Source organism: Crocodylus porosus, unplaced genomic scaffold, assembly GCF_001723895.1.
Source record: "Crocodylus porosus isolate Cpor-Errol unplaced genomic scaffold, CroPor_comp1, whole genome shotgun sequence".
Lineage (NCBI taxonomy): Eukaryota > Metazoa > Chordata > Crocodylia > Crocodylidae > Crocodylus > Crocodylus porosus.
The window spans coordinates 25,728,988-25,747,574 of record NW_017728911.1 but is presented as its reverse complement, the minus strand read 5'-3'; the positions used below and the strand labels follow the sequence as shown (position 1 = coordinate 25,747,574).

The window sequence follows — 18,587 nt, the reverse complement described above, 5'->3', positions numbered from 1 at the left end:
GTTTAGATCCACCTTCTTACAAGGCTAACACTTCATTTGCCTGAATAATTTAGCAATAAATCTTACAGCAAAAGATTATAATTTCTATAATGAAAGCAAACAGCTTGGGAAGGAAAAAAGGGTTACTATTTAAGTAAAAGTTAAGCATTAAATCATTACACCAGAGAAACAAACAACAGTTTCCTTTACCTTCAGGAGCAAAGATTGTATAAATAACTTCTGCCTCCTTCTCATTACTTGCTACTCTCAGGGTATTTACACAGAAATGCCATGGAGGTGCTACAGGAACAGTGTAAAGTAATACCATACTAAAGCAGTGGAGGTATTCTGGAAAGGAGGAGAAAAGTCCTAATGATGGTTATTTGAAACTGAACACATTGCATATTGTGCAGGAAAGGGAAACTGTAAGGCACTACAACATGTAGCTGGAGCCTACACAATTTATCTCCCACCAACTATTAAATTGCAAAAGCCTTCCCAGCTGTACCTGTCTGGCTTGTTCAGCCTCAAACTTTCCAGAGTGCCTAAACCTTGTTCTTGCTTTGGCTGCAGAGGTAAGCACCTGACAACAAATGAGCAGATACTTCCTGTACCATCACCCCGTTCAACTTTCCCATTTGATTCAGCACGAATGTATGCTCAAAGAATTTTTTCTCTAGGTTTTGTTCAAACTCGTTTTGGAGCTCTCCGAATGTCATGCACATGCCAGCATCAGACAACAGAACCTGTTACAGACCGTCCAGGAGATTTGCCGTCACTGGACTGCAGACAACAGCTTCTCAGTTCCTATCACATTGTGTTGGAAAGGTTTCCTGCTTTAGGAGGGAGAATGGCAAGAAGATGGCTGTGTAATCAACTCAGGGAGACCAGTTCCCTGGCCTAATCACTTTTGTTTCATGATGAATGCATGCTGGGGAGGGTGGAAATTCACTTGGGTGATCAATACCCAGATTTACCCAGGCCAGGCATGAATTCCTCCACTGCAAAGCCACACCTGCATTACTACACATTCCCTGTTTCTGCACCATGAGCATTTTCACCCATGCAAGTGCCTCAGTACCGGGCACTTTGAAAACTACCCAGCACTGGAATGCACGCAGTTGTGCAAGCGGCAAAATGCGCATTGGCGTTGAGAAAATGGCAGCGGTATACTTTTGAACTACAACACAACAGAGGTGCTTTAGTTCAAAAGTGCGCTGCCGCCATTTTCTGCACGCTGATGCACATTTCGCCACTTATACAGCTGCTTGCAGTGCAGCACAGTTTGCCTCAGCTCGTGTGTGGAGCAGACTCAATTAATCAACTGTGCTCAGAAGCAGCTGATCTCTGGCACGTAGTGGGACAGAAAAGTATGTGTACAAATCCTGCTGTGGCTTACTGTTTTGAGATGCTGGGGTTCGTTTTTAGTTGCGCCATTTGTGAGAACACGCTGGCCTCTGGGATGAGCTGCGGATACAACACTGGGAGATTTTTGGCACTCTTGTAATTTAGCCTGAACTGTCATAGAAAAAAAGGGCACGTTCCAACTAGAGCTAAAGTAAACTCTGGCCTTTACCCACACTCACAGCTGAGCTATCCAGGCTAGATTTAAACTACTTTCAATACTGGGTCAGAGATTATTCTGCATCAAAGGACAGTAGACAGAATTCAGGGTAAAACCTGGCTAAGAGATCAAGTTAATTGTGCAGCGTAGACATACTTTTATTAAGCGAAGAAGATTTCTACAGGTGACAATGTCACAGAATTATCACTTGAGTTTGAAGGTGAAGTAGAAATTAATCTGATAGACAAACGGTGCTTAACCCATGGTCCACAGGCTAAATCAAGCTTGCGGGGCTCCCCATGGGTCTACAAACTTGGCAGCAGGGGAGCCACTCCCTGCTGCCAAATATCCAGGCCTGTGGGGAGCCCCACACACCAGATAATTTGGTCTTGAACACTACATCATGCCAGTGCACAGGGCTGGTTCCCAGCATACGGCTAGATATGGCCTGGCTCTGCACCACTTATCTGGCTCACAGAGCCAAAAGGTTGGGTGTCACTGTTATAGATGAGCTGAATCAGAGATGCATAATCTTTCCAGATTAAAAGCTCACTTCAGATGCCAAGCTTCTGAACGGTGGTCGCAACCTTCTGACATTAAATTGAGGCAGCCTCTGAATCCACGTTGAACTGTCACCTGCAAAAGAGCTGAATCCAAATCCAGATGAACCAAATGCCAATGAATTTGGTGGCAAACACAACAGTTGTTCAGGAAACATTCAAGTCATATATTAGCTGGAGCTAGCTCATTATTGTGTGCTGCTACTTAGCCTAGCACAGTAGGGCCTGGTCCCATGATTCAGGCCCCAGCCCACTACCTCAATCCAAATATATAAATAATTATTAATAGTCACAGTAGAAAGCAGGGCAGGGTGGATGGCACCTTATAAAGTTAGTCTATAAGGTCCTCACTGTCCAAGGTTCTGCCTAACTTCAGACAAACACATACATAAATAGGATGTTGTAGAGGTGAATGTCTGCAGAATGATTACATAAATATCAGCATGTATAAGAGCAACTATCTATATTCATGAGCTAACTAGCATATCGACTTACTGAACAATTCCTATTCTTCTTTCTCTTATTTAAAACGTTTAATTAATCCACTCCTGGAGTGGAAAAAATGCCACATAATAGAGAATAGCACTCAAAACTAGGAGTAGTGTAAAATTAGGAGTTCGTGAGCACCTCATGCACTACAATTTTTTTTTTTTTTTGCTGTGCAAGTGACAATGGCAAATACCTGTAGGCAAAGAACAGGGTTCATGGCAGACATTGCATTTAAGTAGTAACCTAACCACACATTAATACATTAATGATGCAATAAAACAAGGAGTAAGCCACAAAGTCATTACACAAAATGTGTAATAACTTTGTGGCAGCTTCCCATCATGCCTTAAATTTTACATGTGGCCAGGCATCAGCTGACTGGGGATGCCAGCCTCAGGAGGACATGGGAGCCGTGGACACCAATGCACTTCTGAGGCTGGAAGTACAAATCACTGGTGCTCAGCCTCCAGGGTATAGCAGAGTCCTTGGCTGTGCCCTGGAGGCTGGGAGCCTCAGCTGATCATGACTCCCAGCCTCAGGAGTGCACTGGAGTCAGGGATTCCAGGTATACTCTCCAAGTTGGGACTAGCAGTCAGCTCATTGGCAGTCCCACCCTTGGGGGGTGCACCAGGCCCCTTGACTCTGATATGCTCCCGAGCCTGGGAGTGCTAATCAGCTGACTGGCTTGCCAATTGCTGGTGCAGGGCAGTCTGGGATCATGATGCTGGGCTTCCCCTACACCATCAGTATGGAGCAATTTGGATCCGATCCCCTTCCCAATCCCATAATCACACGACCTGCCTTGCAGGTGCAGCATAGCAGGAGGTGCAATTAATGGGATGGAGCATCAGATCCTATCACACCTTTAAATGAACTCCTGCCAGGGGCCTATTACAGATATGAGGGACAGTTTGCAAAAGAGTAAGTAAAATACTCTTTATGATCCTGTGGACAGCAAGGAGGAGGGGGAGGGTCTTAAAAATGGAAAGTATTTCTAGTTAATTTCTTGTTATATCTTATTTAAATAAATGATGCAGACTGAAGCCTCTGTATAAAAGGTTGGAAAGGCTCAAGTTTATTAAAATTGAAGCCGCAGACAAATTACAGCATGTAAGAATACTTGTGTAAAAGGGCAAGTCCAAGATGACATTTATAATCTGCTCTATAGAAAATCATCCACCCACACTTTGCTGGGTTACTGTAGGACCGAAAGCAGAGGCAGTTACTTATTTCTACTGAGAGTTCTTTGCTTCTCAGCATGCTCCACAATTTTCTCATCTACATAAAGTCCCTTCCGCTTTCTCACTGCATTCATGTACTTGCGGGCCTGGTTCTCAGAATCTGCCTTCTCCCCAAAGTGCAAATATTCCTCCTCTGTGGTTGGAACCCAGAATGGATCACTTGGAATGATCTGGAAAAAGAGAAAATCATAAAAAGTGCCATATTAATTAAAGAAAGTAAAGTGGAAAATCCCAGGTGATTTCTTAAGACATCAGAAGGTTGGAAACAAATAGACTGAGCTTCCTGTGGCCTATAATAAGCTTTTCCAGCAAAATGCAACAGCCAGTCATACTCCCTTACCACGTTCAATCAGTGCATGATGCAGTTTGTAACTCAGTTACATGCATTTGCTTTTGGATTTTACAAACATATTTTTCTGATTTTAGTGCATGACAGTTGTATTAAATTAAAAAAATAATTTGGCTAAGTTTTCACAAAGGCACTTCTCATTTAGAACGCTATTGGTGGTGTCCCTGCCTATGGCTTTGCTGGCATTACATTGCAATGAATGTTATGCCTTATTTCCTCAAGCCCTGTGCAAAACCTTAGTAAGCCAGGAAAAATTCCTTCCAATGCCTAAGAAGGGATGAAATCCTGATTCCTAGGCTTAAAGCTTGCCAGGAGCCTAGGGTGACATGATCTGTGGATTATGTGAACCTCCCACTACAGGTTTTAGCGAGGTCATGGACAAAAGAGACATGTATTTTACCTCAAGCCCTGCCCCAAACCACATCATTACAGAGTGGCATGAGGGTGTATGGCCTTTTTGAAGTCTTTCACATTTCATTCTGGGCTGTGAAACCATAGTACTGCTACTGCCTCCTGACAGGTAGAACAGAGCTTTTTCCACCTATTATAAGTAGTATTCACATGAATCCTAGGCTAGACTACACACATTTTAATTAATTTAATGGTAGGTTACTATGATTAGTCAAGCTAGGGACAGCCATTACACAAACTGGTTTAGAGTGATCAGAAACTGCTTTAAGCCTGTAACAGAACAGACATTCAGTGCACATAAACCAGTTTCAAAATGGTCAAAACCAGTTTGAGACAAACCTGGTTGAATGTAGTATCAGACTCAACTGATTTGGCTCAAACCAGTTTACGTAATGTCTGCTCAGACCCCTTCCTGGTTTAAGTTAAACCAGAGTCCCCCAGCATCTGGGCATGCTTTCTGGCCAGAGCTGTCCTTCCCCTCTGCTCCCCAGTGGGAGCAGGGACAGGCAGGAGTGGGGGTCTGGCCAGAGAGGTGTTTAATTTTGCCCTCTTTGCCCCACCAGCAGGGACCTGACCCCAGTCTGCTGGGCGCTTCCCCCTCGCGGCTGCAGCGGCAGTGGGCCAGCATGGCCCCTGACTCAGAGGGGGCAGAGAAGGGGATTATTTGCCCCTCTACCCCCAGGGAACCGCAGCTAGGTCTGCCCACAGTTTGCACCGTTTGGGGCAGGTATGTGCCCGCGTTTCCTCAGTCCAGAGGGAATGTCTGTACTGTTACAAATTGGTTCAACCTAGGCACGTTGGACTAACCTGCAAACATTTAATCAATTTGGGGTCCAGCTTTCCGAATGCCTGTCCCTAGCTCAAGGGTAAACATGGCATCTGTTACTGAGATTTGTGGTGCTTCTGACATACACTACCAGGGGCTGAAACTAGCTTAACATGTTGCTTTATAAAGCCCCAGACAGACATCCACAATCTAAGGATATAAATACAAAATGCAGTTAAAGCAATGTTATTAATTTAAAAGATAAATATCCTGACAAATTAGTATTCTTGGAAGAGAATGCAAGGGATGGAATGTGATCCCTCAAAGTAGAAAAAATGTCTGGCTCCAATAAACGACTTTTCTTAAACTACTAAAATATATACAGGAGGAAATAGAGAAAGCTTGCCCGCACACACTGAAGTAATCTCAATAGTAAATGTCATCCTAGCTGGTGATGAGATGTAGCATAACTAATGCTACCTGTAAAACATACCTGCTTCCGAGTCTATACGAATGCCTGAAAGCATACTAGAATAAAACCTACCATTACCTGCATCATTTCTGTTTACAGTGCAAATTTTAACTGTGAAGTATGACCTACAGTGGCAGCTAAATATGGACATAAGATCTTGCAATAAGTAACATAATATTTTCAACAGGATAGTGATATATTTTGATAATTCCTGAATGAACAGTTCAATCAATAAGAAAGAGACTATGAGAGGGGGAGAAAGGAGAGAAAATGTGTGCATGCATACATTTGAAATTCTTAAAAAGCAGATGCTTAGTGTCATTCAGGTCAATTATACAAAAGTTCCACTCAGAAAAGTGAAAAACAATTTTGAATAAAGTGCTATTAGTGACTGAGACTATGAAACTGTATATTGAATTAATATGGAATAATGAATAACTCCAACAACAGTTAGTGACTTTCATACCACATTAAGAAGTAATAAATGTGTATGCAAATGTTTTAAGAAATAAATTTAAGAATTCATCTGAGAGTTAGACTTGCATGGTAAACTTTCTCATAGGTACTGGGAATTCATCTTAAATTATTAAGAGTGTTCTGGGCTCACATAAAATGTGTGTGTAATCAAATCTGGTAAATGGTCCATGGTGAATTGATGTTTGGGTAATTAACCAAAATTGTACAGGGCTATAGCCCTGAGATGCAACTTTTCTGTTCCATTAGTAGACCATTATCTATGAAGGAGTCTAGAAGTCACTAGAATGAATAAAGCATTAAGAAAATAAGAGTTAAAATTAACAAGGTCACCTTCTAAGAATGTTGAATATGAATAATCTTAAATGATCATTTTGGGCTTATGTCAATTCAGGCTATGTTGATAATTTTCAAAAACAGATTTAGTTTTAAATAAATCAGAGATATTTTAATTGCTCTTATCAATACACTTAGTAAAAGGAAAGGTAGGTTTTTTAACATGAAAAACCCTGACAATTCATGGAAAGAGCAATATCACCAAAATACCAATTGTTCAATATTATTGCTTTCACAGTAATCTAAGACAGCTTATCTTTGTTTTAAATTAGTTTTCCAGGCCTGATAAGGGTAAAGCTATCAGAACACCCAAAGACAAGGAGAGAGCACAACATTCTCACCAGAGTACAGCAAGAATTGTAGCAGTTTTACTCCCAAAATGGTGTTCTAAAAGAATGTGTTGGATGCACACACACGTTTGTTGGAGGGAGAAGTTTTACTACATTTATTATACCTGGCCATCCATTTAATTGCTGTATATTTTAAGACAAGGAGACCCACTGAAAACTAAACTGAACACAAACCAAACTAGAATTAAAGATGCAACTTAAAATTGGCACACGCTAAAAAAATGTAACTCCAAATAATTACAGTTTGTAAAGCATTAATATCTTATGTTTGACAGCGCTCAGTTTTGCAGATATATCTTTTTTAATATTAAAGAATTATGTTTGTCATATTTAAGAAACAACACTAGGGGTAGGAGTTTGGAAGGAGGAATTTGGAAATAAACTCAAGTTGGAGATGGCTATTCTTGACACAGTAATTTAGTGCAACATGGGCTCTCCCTTTCAAAGCAAAGTGCTGACTACTTTAACCCTGAACAAGCTTTACATGCCTGATGTTAAGCATGTGTGGAGTCCTAGAGAAGTAAATGGGACTATTTATATGCTTAAAGCTAAACTTAACAGGCCCATAAAGGTTGGGAACTCAATATGCTTAAGGTAGTCTGATATATTGTATGAAAGTTACCTTTCTAAATAACATTAGTGGGTTTTTTGGTAAATATAAAATTTAGAATTAACTGACCACATAAGTATCTGCCTCTGGCAATAGCAGAGGCAATCTGCATACTATTAGGCACTACATTTTCTACAAGGCAGCTAATTTTAAGATGTTGCAAAGGCACTTACACAACAATAGACTGAAGTAATGAAGGGAAGAAACACTGGGCTTTTAATACTTATTTTTACCTTGCTATCAAACGTTTGATCTGGCTGTAGTGATGCATGCACTGGTTATCTTCATGTAGAACAATGACCTTTTTTTGCCTCTGAGGATGGAGTCAGTTCAGAAGTTGCAAAACAAAAGTTCAGATTTGCAAAGAGGATGACAGGCCACCTCCCCAGTGTACTGGACTAGCACAATCATCCTGTGCTTTGGTCCTTTCACTAGGTTCCCACCCATCCTTTGCCTTGATCTTGATTTTCAAGGTCATGAAAGATTAGACCCTAGTTCCACTGATGACTGTTTTTTCCACTAATGACTTGCTTGGAGTTAGACTTTGTAATTTATATTGTTCAAGGAGAAGCTTTACTGGATGCCTTTACTGTGGACAAATTGGAGAGTCCAGTGGAGGGCAACAAAAATAGTGAGGGGGCTGGGGGACATGATTTATGAGGATGGGGTGAGGGAACTGGGCTTATTCAGTCTAGAGAAGAGGAGACACAGGGGATTTAATAGGAGGCTTCAACTACCTGAAGCAGGGGTCAAAAGAGGATGTGGCTGGACTGTTCTGTGGTAGCAGATGGCAGCACAAGGAACAACAGTCTCAAGCTGCACCAAGGGAAGTTTTTCTCACTAGGAAGGAAGTAAAACACCAGAACGGGTTACCCAGAGAGGTTGTGGACATTCCACCTTTGGAGGTTTTTAAGACCTGGCTAGACAAAGCTTTGGCTGGGATGATCTAGTTGGGGATGGTCCTGCTCTCAGCAGGGGGGATGGACTAGAGACCTCCTGAGGTCCCTTCCAACCCTCATTTTCTACGATTCAATCCTCAGGGCTGTTTCTGCCAACACTATGAAGAGAGCTGTTGGTTTGATCTGGCAGTCGAATGGAAATACTTGGAAATAGGAAAAGGTCCCTGAGGAGTGGAGAAAATACGTTTTGGTGACAATACCAAAGAAATTTGCAGAACTGCAGATGAGTTCACTGCCTGCAGTCTGAGCAAAGTTGTCCTCCTGGTTCTCAAAAGATTCAAGCTGCAGACAGTAGTATACCATGTCTGTGAGAAACAGTATGGTTTCCACAAAGACAGAATGAGAATGCAGCAAATCCTGTACTGAAGGCTGATCACAGAAAACAACGAAGAGGTTGACAGGACAAGCGTTCAATTCTTTCATCCACTTAAAAGGCCCTGAGTTTGGCAAGATGGACTCTGGGCTGCTCTGAGGTTATAAAGTGTAAGGCAAGAAGCTACTAGCTGTGTTTAATCAAAAAAAGAGACCGATGTGAAAACGACAGTTGTTTATGCAGCAATGGGCACGTCTATATGTGCTGCAGTGGTGCCGTTGTTACTGTGCCGTCATTTAGTACCATGAAGAGGAAACTCCAGCTGTTTGGAAACATATGCCAGATAACAGCCATCTGAAGACTGGAGTCTTTGGTTTGGCAGTGAGGGCAGCAGAACCAAAGGCAAATTATGAATGAGACAGCACAATGAAAAGTTAGAGTAGGCCACATGACTAAGGTCACTCAACTACAGGACAGAGAGAGGAAGGAAGAAGGTAAAGTATATGAGAATCAAAACGTAAGGAGGTTTTTTTTGATTAGGGGAAGTTTCCTCCAGAAACAACCACTAAAGGAGATTAGACTGACCCACAATCCAACTGCCTAAAGGGCATATTACTAGACCCACTCTCCCCTTTGATAAAGTCTTCCTACCATAGTAGGAAGTTTAACACGCACACAAAGTATACCCCCAAAACAACACCACTTACTAAAGAAAGGATATGAAGACTCTTGGGAGTCTACCAGAAACATCACTATAGAAAAGCTAATTTAAGTGGGAAACATTTAGATAGTATGATGATAAATACTCATGGAAAAAACTCAGACAGAGAGATTCATCTGTTAGTCTATAAAAAAACTGTTCCAGCAATGTGTTTTATGCCTGGGTCCCACTTTTGTGGATGGAGGGCTCAACAGAGTGAAATGTGCAGAAATGGGCTCAAGTGAAAAAACAAAGATGCACATCATAAAGCATCTGCTATAATTCAAGAAACAAGTTGTGCATTTGCTTTAAGTCAGCAGCCCAGTCACAGAAATCAAACCCTAGTACAGTGTTCACAGTGCTTCTGTGGAGGAGGAAAAAAGAAAACTTTACATGCCTTCTGTTCATGTAATCTCTCCAATTCTGCAAAGGAAAGAGCACAGAAGAGAGATCATTTATCTCCTAGGCACAGTCAGCCAAAGGATCGAAGTAGATGAATGTAGCAGGTGGCAACCATCATGATCCATACCCTGTTAGCAGAATGCAGGCGGGCAGGCAGGCAGAAGGAAGAAACGTTTCATTATAACACTGGAGGACGGTTGTCATCAGTTTGCTTACGCTGGGGAATTGTCAGAACCCGGGTCTAGGCTCGGTGGGATCAGTGCTGAGCAGCTTTTGGCTCTTGAACTATTATTTCCACTTGTGGGAGCCACAAAGGGAAAACTGTAAAGTCTGTAGCTGAGACTGAATTCTCGTCTGGATAAAGCCCTAAATGATTAATTATATTCTAAATGGAACAGTCCTTTAGGGATAGGACTGAGCTGTTGATCTTGGAAAGTCTGCAGGAACAAAGAAGAGACACCCACAAATATTATTTATTCCATGCTGCATACCACTTTTTCACTCAAAATTCCTTTTATAAGTTTCCAAATATTTGTTGCAACTCTGAAATAAGTGTGCAGTTTAAAATTCATTTTAAAAACAGAAATGTCTTCTATGCATGCATGTTACACTGATACTGGACATACATGTTAGATGTGAACACCCTAAGTTTGATTGCTCGGAACAGAGACTGTTAAATTTCCAGAGAAACCCTTGTAAAAAGAGAGGATTAAAATATATGGCTCTTCAGCCATTTACAAAATTCTGCAGTTAAAAACTCAGGAGAAACTCATGCAATTCAGTGAATATTTTAACAACTGCCTTAACTCTGCCCTGTTTTGTCTGCCAATTTTTGTCTAATTGTTGGAAATATGCTGAGTATTAGGCATAAGACAGAAACACTAGATAATCTTACAGGTTGGCACAGTGGATACTACCTGACAGCTACAAAGAGCCATTTTTCTTGCTTTTAGACATTTTAGGGGTTTTTACTAAAGTTAATTAGTTACTCTATACATTGGAGGCCAACCTTTTTGGAAGGGTATCACAAGTTAAGTCCCTCACTCTCCCCAAGCGCCACTCTGATCTGATTCCTATATCCAATTTATTGCTGTTTTCTGCTCCTTTTCCTATCCGTCATTGTGTTCCCTGCTCCATCCCCAATCTGCTGCATGCCCCACACAGAGGCTGCTCATGCCACTTGTGGCACGCGTACCGCAGGATGGCCACCCTGCTGTAATATTACCCAACCATTAGGCAGCAATCTGGTCATTGTTCAAAGCCAGTAGTAGCATAAAGGACCTCAGTGGCAACCTTAATGGCAAACCTTAGCTCATAGGGAAATCTGAGCAATTGCTATTGCTCTAGTAATGGTTAGTTCTTTCCACGATGGAAATCAAACAGCAAATGCTGTTGCTTACTAATAAACATAATCAGAAGAAAAATGTATTTTTTCCATAGCTCTGCATTTAAAAACAGTGGCTTTTAAACAGGTTGGTTTTTGTTTAGTATTTGGGCAGCAGATCACTAAAACAACATTTATTCCATTACAGGTGAAATATATGTCAAAACTCAGTGGTATGAAACACGGTACAAGAAAAGGAACCACAGCACAGTTTTGCTGTTACATCTGTTATTTCTTAAATGCAAAATACCCTGTTAATGATGGAAATGTTTTAATACAATTTAATAATTATTTCAGTGATGTATTAATGAAGTTGTAGAGTTTACATTTTTCCCTTTATTTATGGGAAGCAAGTCATTCTAATCTAAGATTCTGCTCTAATTAAATATATCAGTGAAGCACATGCTGAAAACTGTGGAATAATAATAGTGTTTGTCTTCAGTAACTCATTGGAAAAGTGTAAGCTACTTGAAGGTATATATAAAAGTGTGTGTACATAACTAAATCAACACAGAGTGATGTATTGTAAATAAGTGAATGAACTGACTTAAATACTGCACAAGTTTCCCCAAGAAAAATAAGAGTTGGAAAGCATAGAAGTGTCCATGAGCTTGATGATGGCTGAAGTTCTGTCTCCTAAAGAGGCCATTTGCCTCTGAAGACAGAATCTTAGGTCACTTTATACACTTGAATGCGATGCTAATATTTTCACACAAAAAACAGAGTTGACCAAAATTAATGCATAGTACTGTATTTTGGAGATATTGCCACTACTGCCTCCAATGGGGAGGCTGACCTAGATGACTTGAGGTCTCTTCCAGTCTGACTTTTCTATGAGTCTACTACAAGAAGTTTAAATTCAATTAAAATTCAACACAAACTTGTACAAGCATCACAGCCCCTTGGCTAAGTGTTCTCTTTCGGATCTTATCCCTGAACCTTCTTGTGACATATGGAGATATAGTCTTTAAACTGCTGGCACAATGGAGGACACAATCCCCCCTTTTTAGCCAATACAGTATGGTTCTGCAGTAGCAGCAGTGCAGTTCCCGTCTCTGATTTATTTGACACTGGTCTATGTCACAGAAAAAGGAACAGAAATGTGTGTCACTAAAAAACTGTAGGAAGTACCATGCGCTGTTATAGAGGCATATCCTTTCTGCTGCCACAGACTGCCAAGGAGAAGCAGCTTCTTGGTTTTAAAATAGCACCTATCACCACATCATAATATTGTATCCTAAGTGGACAGGAAAGAGGGAAATATCTGATCAACAAGGTTTGGGAGTTATATGAAAGTATCACATAGAAATGAAGATTCCCTTCAAGTTCAGCTGCACAGCTGTAGATGGAGGACAGGAAATGGGAGCGCAGGAGCTGTGCCAGGCACAAGACACAGTTGGAGACCTTGGGAAGTATTCCAGGGTCTTGCAGTAGGAGCACAGTGCAACAGGAAAATTTCATTTCCTGAGAAATTCCCTTTTACTGGCAGCTGAACCTGCAGGTGAAAGGAGAGGGGGGAAAATAGCCTGGGTCAACTGATCTGTAAACAGCAGTCTCCATTCTCTCAGACATGCAGGCAAAGAGGTTTCCTTGCAAGTCAAAGTGTGCACTAATTGTCCCTGTAAACTGATGGTGGTGTGAGAGCTGCTGTTAGTGCAGACCAGCTCTGCCTCACTCTCTACACAAAGAAAGGGACCTGTCACAAAAATACCAGACAACAGGAATGAGAGGAGATTACTAGAAGAACAGGCCTCCCTCCTATAGAGGGATGGACCTGGTGGTCATAACTTGGTAAAATGCCAATCAGGAAACTCACTTATCTACAGGGAACGGCTTGAGGCAATGTGACAAACAATGATTGCTCAGAAGGTAAAAATCTACTTTTGAGACCCTTCTTTAAACCTCAGCACCTTGACATTAGCAAGATGAGAACGGTTCAAGGACCAACAGGCAGAAGCTTTTGCAGTTCATTCTTTATGATAGGCTTCAAATAGAATAGAAAACTTAGGAAGACAGGAGCTAGAATGACAGGCCATATTAATGTGGAAGAAGGCAACACTGGATTACTACATGTTAGTAGGAATAGCTACTAATTAGCACTCTGGGAAATAGTTATTTAAAAGACCACAAAACGGAACATCCCATTGCATCATACCTTTTATATTCTTATCTGTTTGTCTAAACAGTAATCTACAAACACAATGGGGACCAACCTTGCCTGGCAGACCTGCCATAAATTAAGCCTGCACCCTCCTAGATTGCCACTCGAATCCCTTTCTCCTGCCTCATCCACTGCTCTGCTTTTTAATCCCTTCCCCATCTGCCAGGTGCCACACACGCAGGCTGTCCATGCCAGTTGTAGCATGTGCACTGCAGGTTGCCCTTCCTGCTAACACACATCCTGAACAACAGTTCAATATCAGTCTCCTTTGTACCAATTACTTGGAAAAATTAATATTTCCTAGTTGTATTTCAATATTGCTCTGCTAAAGAATGCTATTGCTTTGTATTGCTGCAGATATGGAATGGATTAACACACAGCTATAACAAGCTATGGATCAAAAAATTAAATGCAGTACATTTGCTTTTCATGCCTCTTACATATACTTTCACTTAAGTATCAAAAAAGAGAAACTGTAAAAATAGATAGCTGACTTCAGTGACTAACTTGGGGAGGTATGTAATTTTATTTCTGCTCTGTATTCCTCAAAGTATTTTCCCTTAAAAGCTCTTGATTGTAAATAACATGGTTTTGGTAAAATACAATTGGAAAAATGACAGAAGTTAGAAATTGGGGAGTAAAGAACATGTATTTCATTTCTAAAAACCAACTTACAAAGGCCTCTAAAGGGCAAAGAAGTGTTTGATCCACAACATTTAAAATTCTCTTTCACTAGCTGGAGATTTCAGAAGATTACGGCTACCCCCAAAAACACTGTATGGAAAAAGTTTACCTTTAAAAATACCTTTTCCCCACATCAAGGCCAATATTGCCAGGTTACAGTGCTCTGTAACTTGTGGGTTTTAGTTTTTGTATTCCGAGAGGAGACTGGTAGATGTTCTGCAGTTTCTCAGAACTGCCTGGCTGGGAACGGAAGGGGGTTAACGTCTGTATAGACCTTTATTTGTTCCAAAATTTTGACTTCATCCAACGTGGCTAAGTGTTTTGAAAATGAAAAAGAAATAGAACGAACCCCTGGTGGCTTACAAGACTACTCTATAACAATTAGATTGTTTGGCAACTGACTACTGCATGTTTCAGCGTTGACTGGGCAAGATATTTAATGAATGGTTTGCAGTTAAGGAATTGGCCTCAACAAAACTGTAGAAACTGAAGTAGGACTTAGTTACTTGTGTTTCTAGTATTTAAACAAGCACAACTCAGTTTCTCAGTTTAGGGCACACATTAATTGTTAGACAGCATTAAAATCTGCACACGTAGTGCTTGACCCTGGTTCTGCAAAACACTTAGACATGTAAATTGTCCTACCAAAGTCAACAGATCACTTGTGTATGCAAAATTAAGCATATACTTATCGTGCATTTCTGTGGGGTTTACATAATTTACATCTGAAAGCAAGACTGTGGCCTTTATTTGTAAATGACATAATCCTGGGCATGCATGCATACATACATAAATAATGCAAGATTAAACTACAAATTGATCAGATGCACTAGAGATTTTTAAAAAGAAAGAGGAAATGAATTGTACTACTTGCCTCTTCTCTCATATATTAGGCAGACATCCATTATATTACATTATTTTAAAAAATATTTTATTGTGGAAATAAAACCATGAGCTATTTCTGATGGTGACATATCTTCACAGATCTTGAGTCTGCTGCTTTGTTTTACTTTTCTGTTTTTGACTACTATGTTATTGTTCATCTTAGGCAGCCATTAACATTCTCTTAGGAGACTCCTGTCATTTCAAGATGCCAAAGGAACTGGTTAGCAAAAATACTTGGGGCTCCAGCTTACAAATGGATCCCCACAGGTGGAGCTTCACACCCTCTGTGCAACAGAGGGGTCTTCTCTAGCAAGCGTGGCACTAAAAGCCTATGCATTAAAGAGGGAGTTTTCTTCAGTGGAGCATATGACAAAGACATTATATCTTGCAGAATTTTTTTGTGTGACATGGTGAAGGGAATTATTTCTCACTCAGCTACAGGCAACATTTTCACATGTAAAACGTACAGACACAAACTATATCCATAAACTAACACGCCCACACACTCAAAAGTTGAGATAAATCAAAATCAAGGTTGCTTCTACAACCACAATTCAGTGTCCCTTGTGAATATGGACACAGTGCTAAGTGACTTCTTTTGCTTACAAGCTCCTACTGATTTCAGCTGCAAGCACTCATCACTTTGCAAATCAGGCTCCAGCATCTCAGCCGGACACCCCAAAATGAGGTACGCAAACTGACAATCATGCGAAAAGTGTACTTCAGGTGATTTGTCTAGCAGCGCAACTGAACTCTGGCAGAGGCAGGGAAAGAATACCCCATAATATTCAAATGCCCAATTCAAAAGTCTTTCCTTCTCTTCCTGCACCCCACATTATTCACTACACTTCTGCAACAGAGCGCTCCAATCTCAGGGGCAATCAGCTCCTTTAGTACACAGCTTCCATTCGTTACCAGAGCAGGTCCATCCTATGCCTTGAATGTGGAAGTCTCTCTCATAAGATACAGTGCATTAACCTGACTTTCAGTGCTCGACTTGAGAACCTTAATAATTATTTCCCTTTATGTATGCATGATTCTAGATTTAAAAATGAACAAATGGACTCCCTCTCCCGGTATCAGATTGACACCTTTGTGGCCTGGAGCCCTTAATTAATTGCACAGACCTCTGCCACTTGAGGTAGTGGAATAACTAATAGCAATATTAGGTTGTCATCTTCAATGTGGGCAAGTATTAGGAACAGATGCAATACACTAGGGTCTCTCTTTATGCAAGGGCTGTGTTCTAAAAAAAAACTTGCATAAAGCAAATCAATTATTACATGCAATTAATAGGGATATGTACCAGCCTCATTCTACTGCCCTGCCAAACCATGACAAAGTCATGAAATATGCACGGGGGGCTCATCCAGTAGGACACGTGCAGCAGCAGGAGTCGCCATCCCTTCCTCGTGCCCCTTCGCGCTCCTCAGAGTGGCAGGTACAGAAAGCGCATCCCCAGGGCAGCGCAGGACGAGCAGCCAGCACTCCCTGCCACCCTTCCCCGGGTGCCCCTCCAGCCCGGTTGGCATGACACAACACGGCTGGGAACAGTGAGGCTGCATGGAGACACTATGAACTTCAGGCTGCAAGCAGCAACCCGCGCAGTGGGCGTGTCGCCAGGGCAGCGCAGAGCGAGCTCCTTCTCTGTGCGACCCCACTGTTCCCAGCCGTGGCTCATCACACCCACCTAAGGCTCCGTCCTGCTCTCCACTTGGGCCCTGCAGCTGCACACAGCAGCCCTGGGGCCCAATCCCCCTCCCAGCTGGGCAGCCCTGCCCAGGTCCCTCCCTGCAGGGGCCTCGATCCCCTTCTTCTCCCCCACTTACCTGCTGCAGGTGCCCTCAAGGCTACTTGGGGCCACGTGTATGTATTGTACATGCACATGGCGCCCCCGTCTTACCGCCTTCCTTCCACTTCCTCCCAGTTCCCTGCAGACTGGAACTCTGCCAGCCTGCAAGGAGTTCACTGCCAACAGACAAATGAGGTCCAGGATTTTTCCTCGCACAAGCGAATTTACAGTATCAATAAGGTCCTTGTATATAAGCAAATTTGCACAAAACAAATTCACATCAAGCGAGACCTGAGTGTACACATTTTACTGGTGGGTTTCATAGATAGGTAAAGAAAGCAGAGAAAGCGTGAGACTCCATTTCAGTCTCTAGACTCATGAAACTGTTCCACTGAAGCTTTGTCTCCTATCCCACCTATTCCAACTGCTCCCTCTCTTAGTCCAGTCTCTTCTTCACCTCTTGTTGGGGAGGACAGAACAAGGAGCCTTTCCAGGTCCAGTTTCCTCTCCTTACCCCAGTACTAATCTTCTTGCCAGCCTGCTTGCTGTATTTCAGTGGTCTTGGGGGCTACTGACAGATGTGAAAAAAAAAAAACAGACCAGTGCTTTACCAGAAGAGGAAGAACATTAATTTGACCATGTCCCCCAGTGTCTATATAGATCGGGTGCTTCAACAGGCCTTTTTGGCGCTTTTATCGAAAGCTGATTGAATCAGCTATTAGATACATGCCAAAAACCCCGCTGAAGCACCCAATTTGTAGAGACACTGGGCAAGCTGGGTCAAACTAACATGACAACTCTTCTGGGCATGCGTTGCACTCCAGGGGTTTGCCAAGCTGAAAGTAAAGCACTGGTTTTTTTTCTTCCCTAAAAGTGATCTCTGTACTAACAGGTGCAGTGGTGTCTGCTCATGTCTGCATACAGCCTGAGACAATGGCACCGGGAAGCCTGAACTGCCCCATCCTGTAAATCTTGTAGTGGTATAAAAGTTCAGATAAAAGACTTAAGTATTATTTTTACCAGATGGAATAGGGCGAGGGGAATGAAGCCGCAAGGAGAACGGGAGCAAGGAAATGCTTCTAGGCTAGGGACAGACAGTCAAAAAGCCTGAATTCTGCAGTGGCTCAGGCTAGAAGCCAGGGGGCGCGAGAGCAGCCCTCTCTTCCCTTCTGCAGGGCTGAGCTGAGGGGGGCGTGGCCAAGCCCCAGCAGGACTCATTAGTGAGGTCTGCCTGCAGGTCCCAGGCTTTTCCCCACTGGCTGCTCAAGGGACAGGAGTGTTGCCAGCCACCAGCCTGGGCCAGCACTCTGAGGCAAGGGGGGGTGTACAGTTCATGCATCTGCTGATGATGCGGAGCTTTTCAATCTCCCTCCATGCTTCATCATACTGTCTGCAGCAAACTGACAGGTAAGCAAGCCAGCTGGGGGGCTGATAACAGTCTTTATCACCTGATTAGCAAAGCAATAGCCTTTCTCCACATTAAACTCTTTAAACAGCTTACCAGCTGACCTCTTGAAAAGCGCGAAGTCATCACTGTTCTGTCTGCCTATCCCAGTGAAATTGGACACACAAGCACCTCTCAGCATTAGCCAGCATACGACATACTGATTACAGTCCCTACTTAGGCAGAGAGGAGGAACGGATCTCTGCTTAAGCAGCAAGTGGTGAGAGGGGGAGTGGGGAGGGGGGCATGGGGAAGCCAGCAG

General features: G+C 42.2%; 1 protein-coding gene across 1 annotated transcript in view; it reads right to left on the bottom strand.

The window, feature by feature from the left end:
• Window positions 1-3,644: 3,644 nt before the first annotated feature.
• Window positions 3,645-18,587, bottom strand: part of EFL1 (elongation factor like GTPase 1) — a 166,667-nt gene continuing 151,724 nt past the window's right edge. Inside the window, exon 19 of the mRNA XM_019533698.1 lies at window positions 3,645-4,003. Within this exon, the coding sequence (XP_019389243.1) occupies window positions 3,815-4,003 (189 nt within the window). The 3' untranslated portion in view covers window positions 3,645-3,814. The remainder of the gene's footprint in view (window positions 4,004-18,587) is intronic.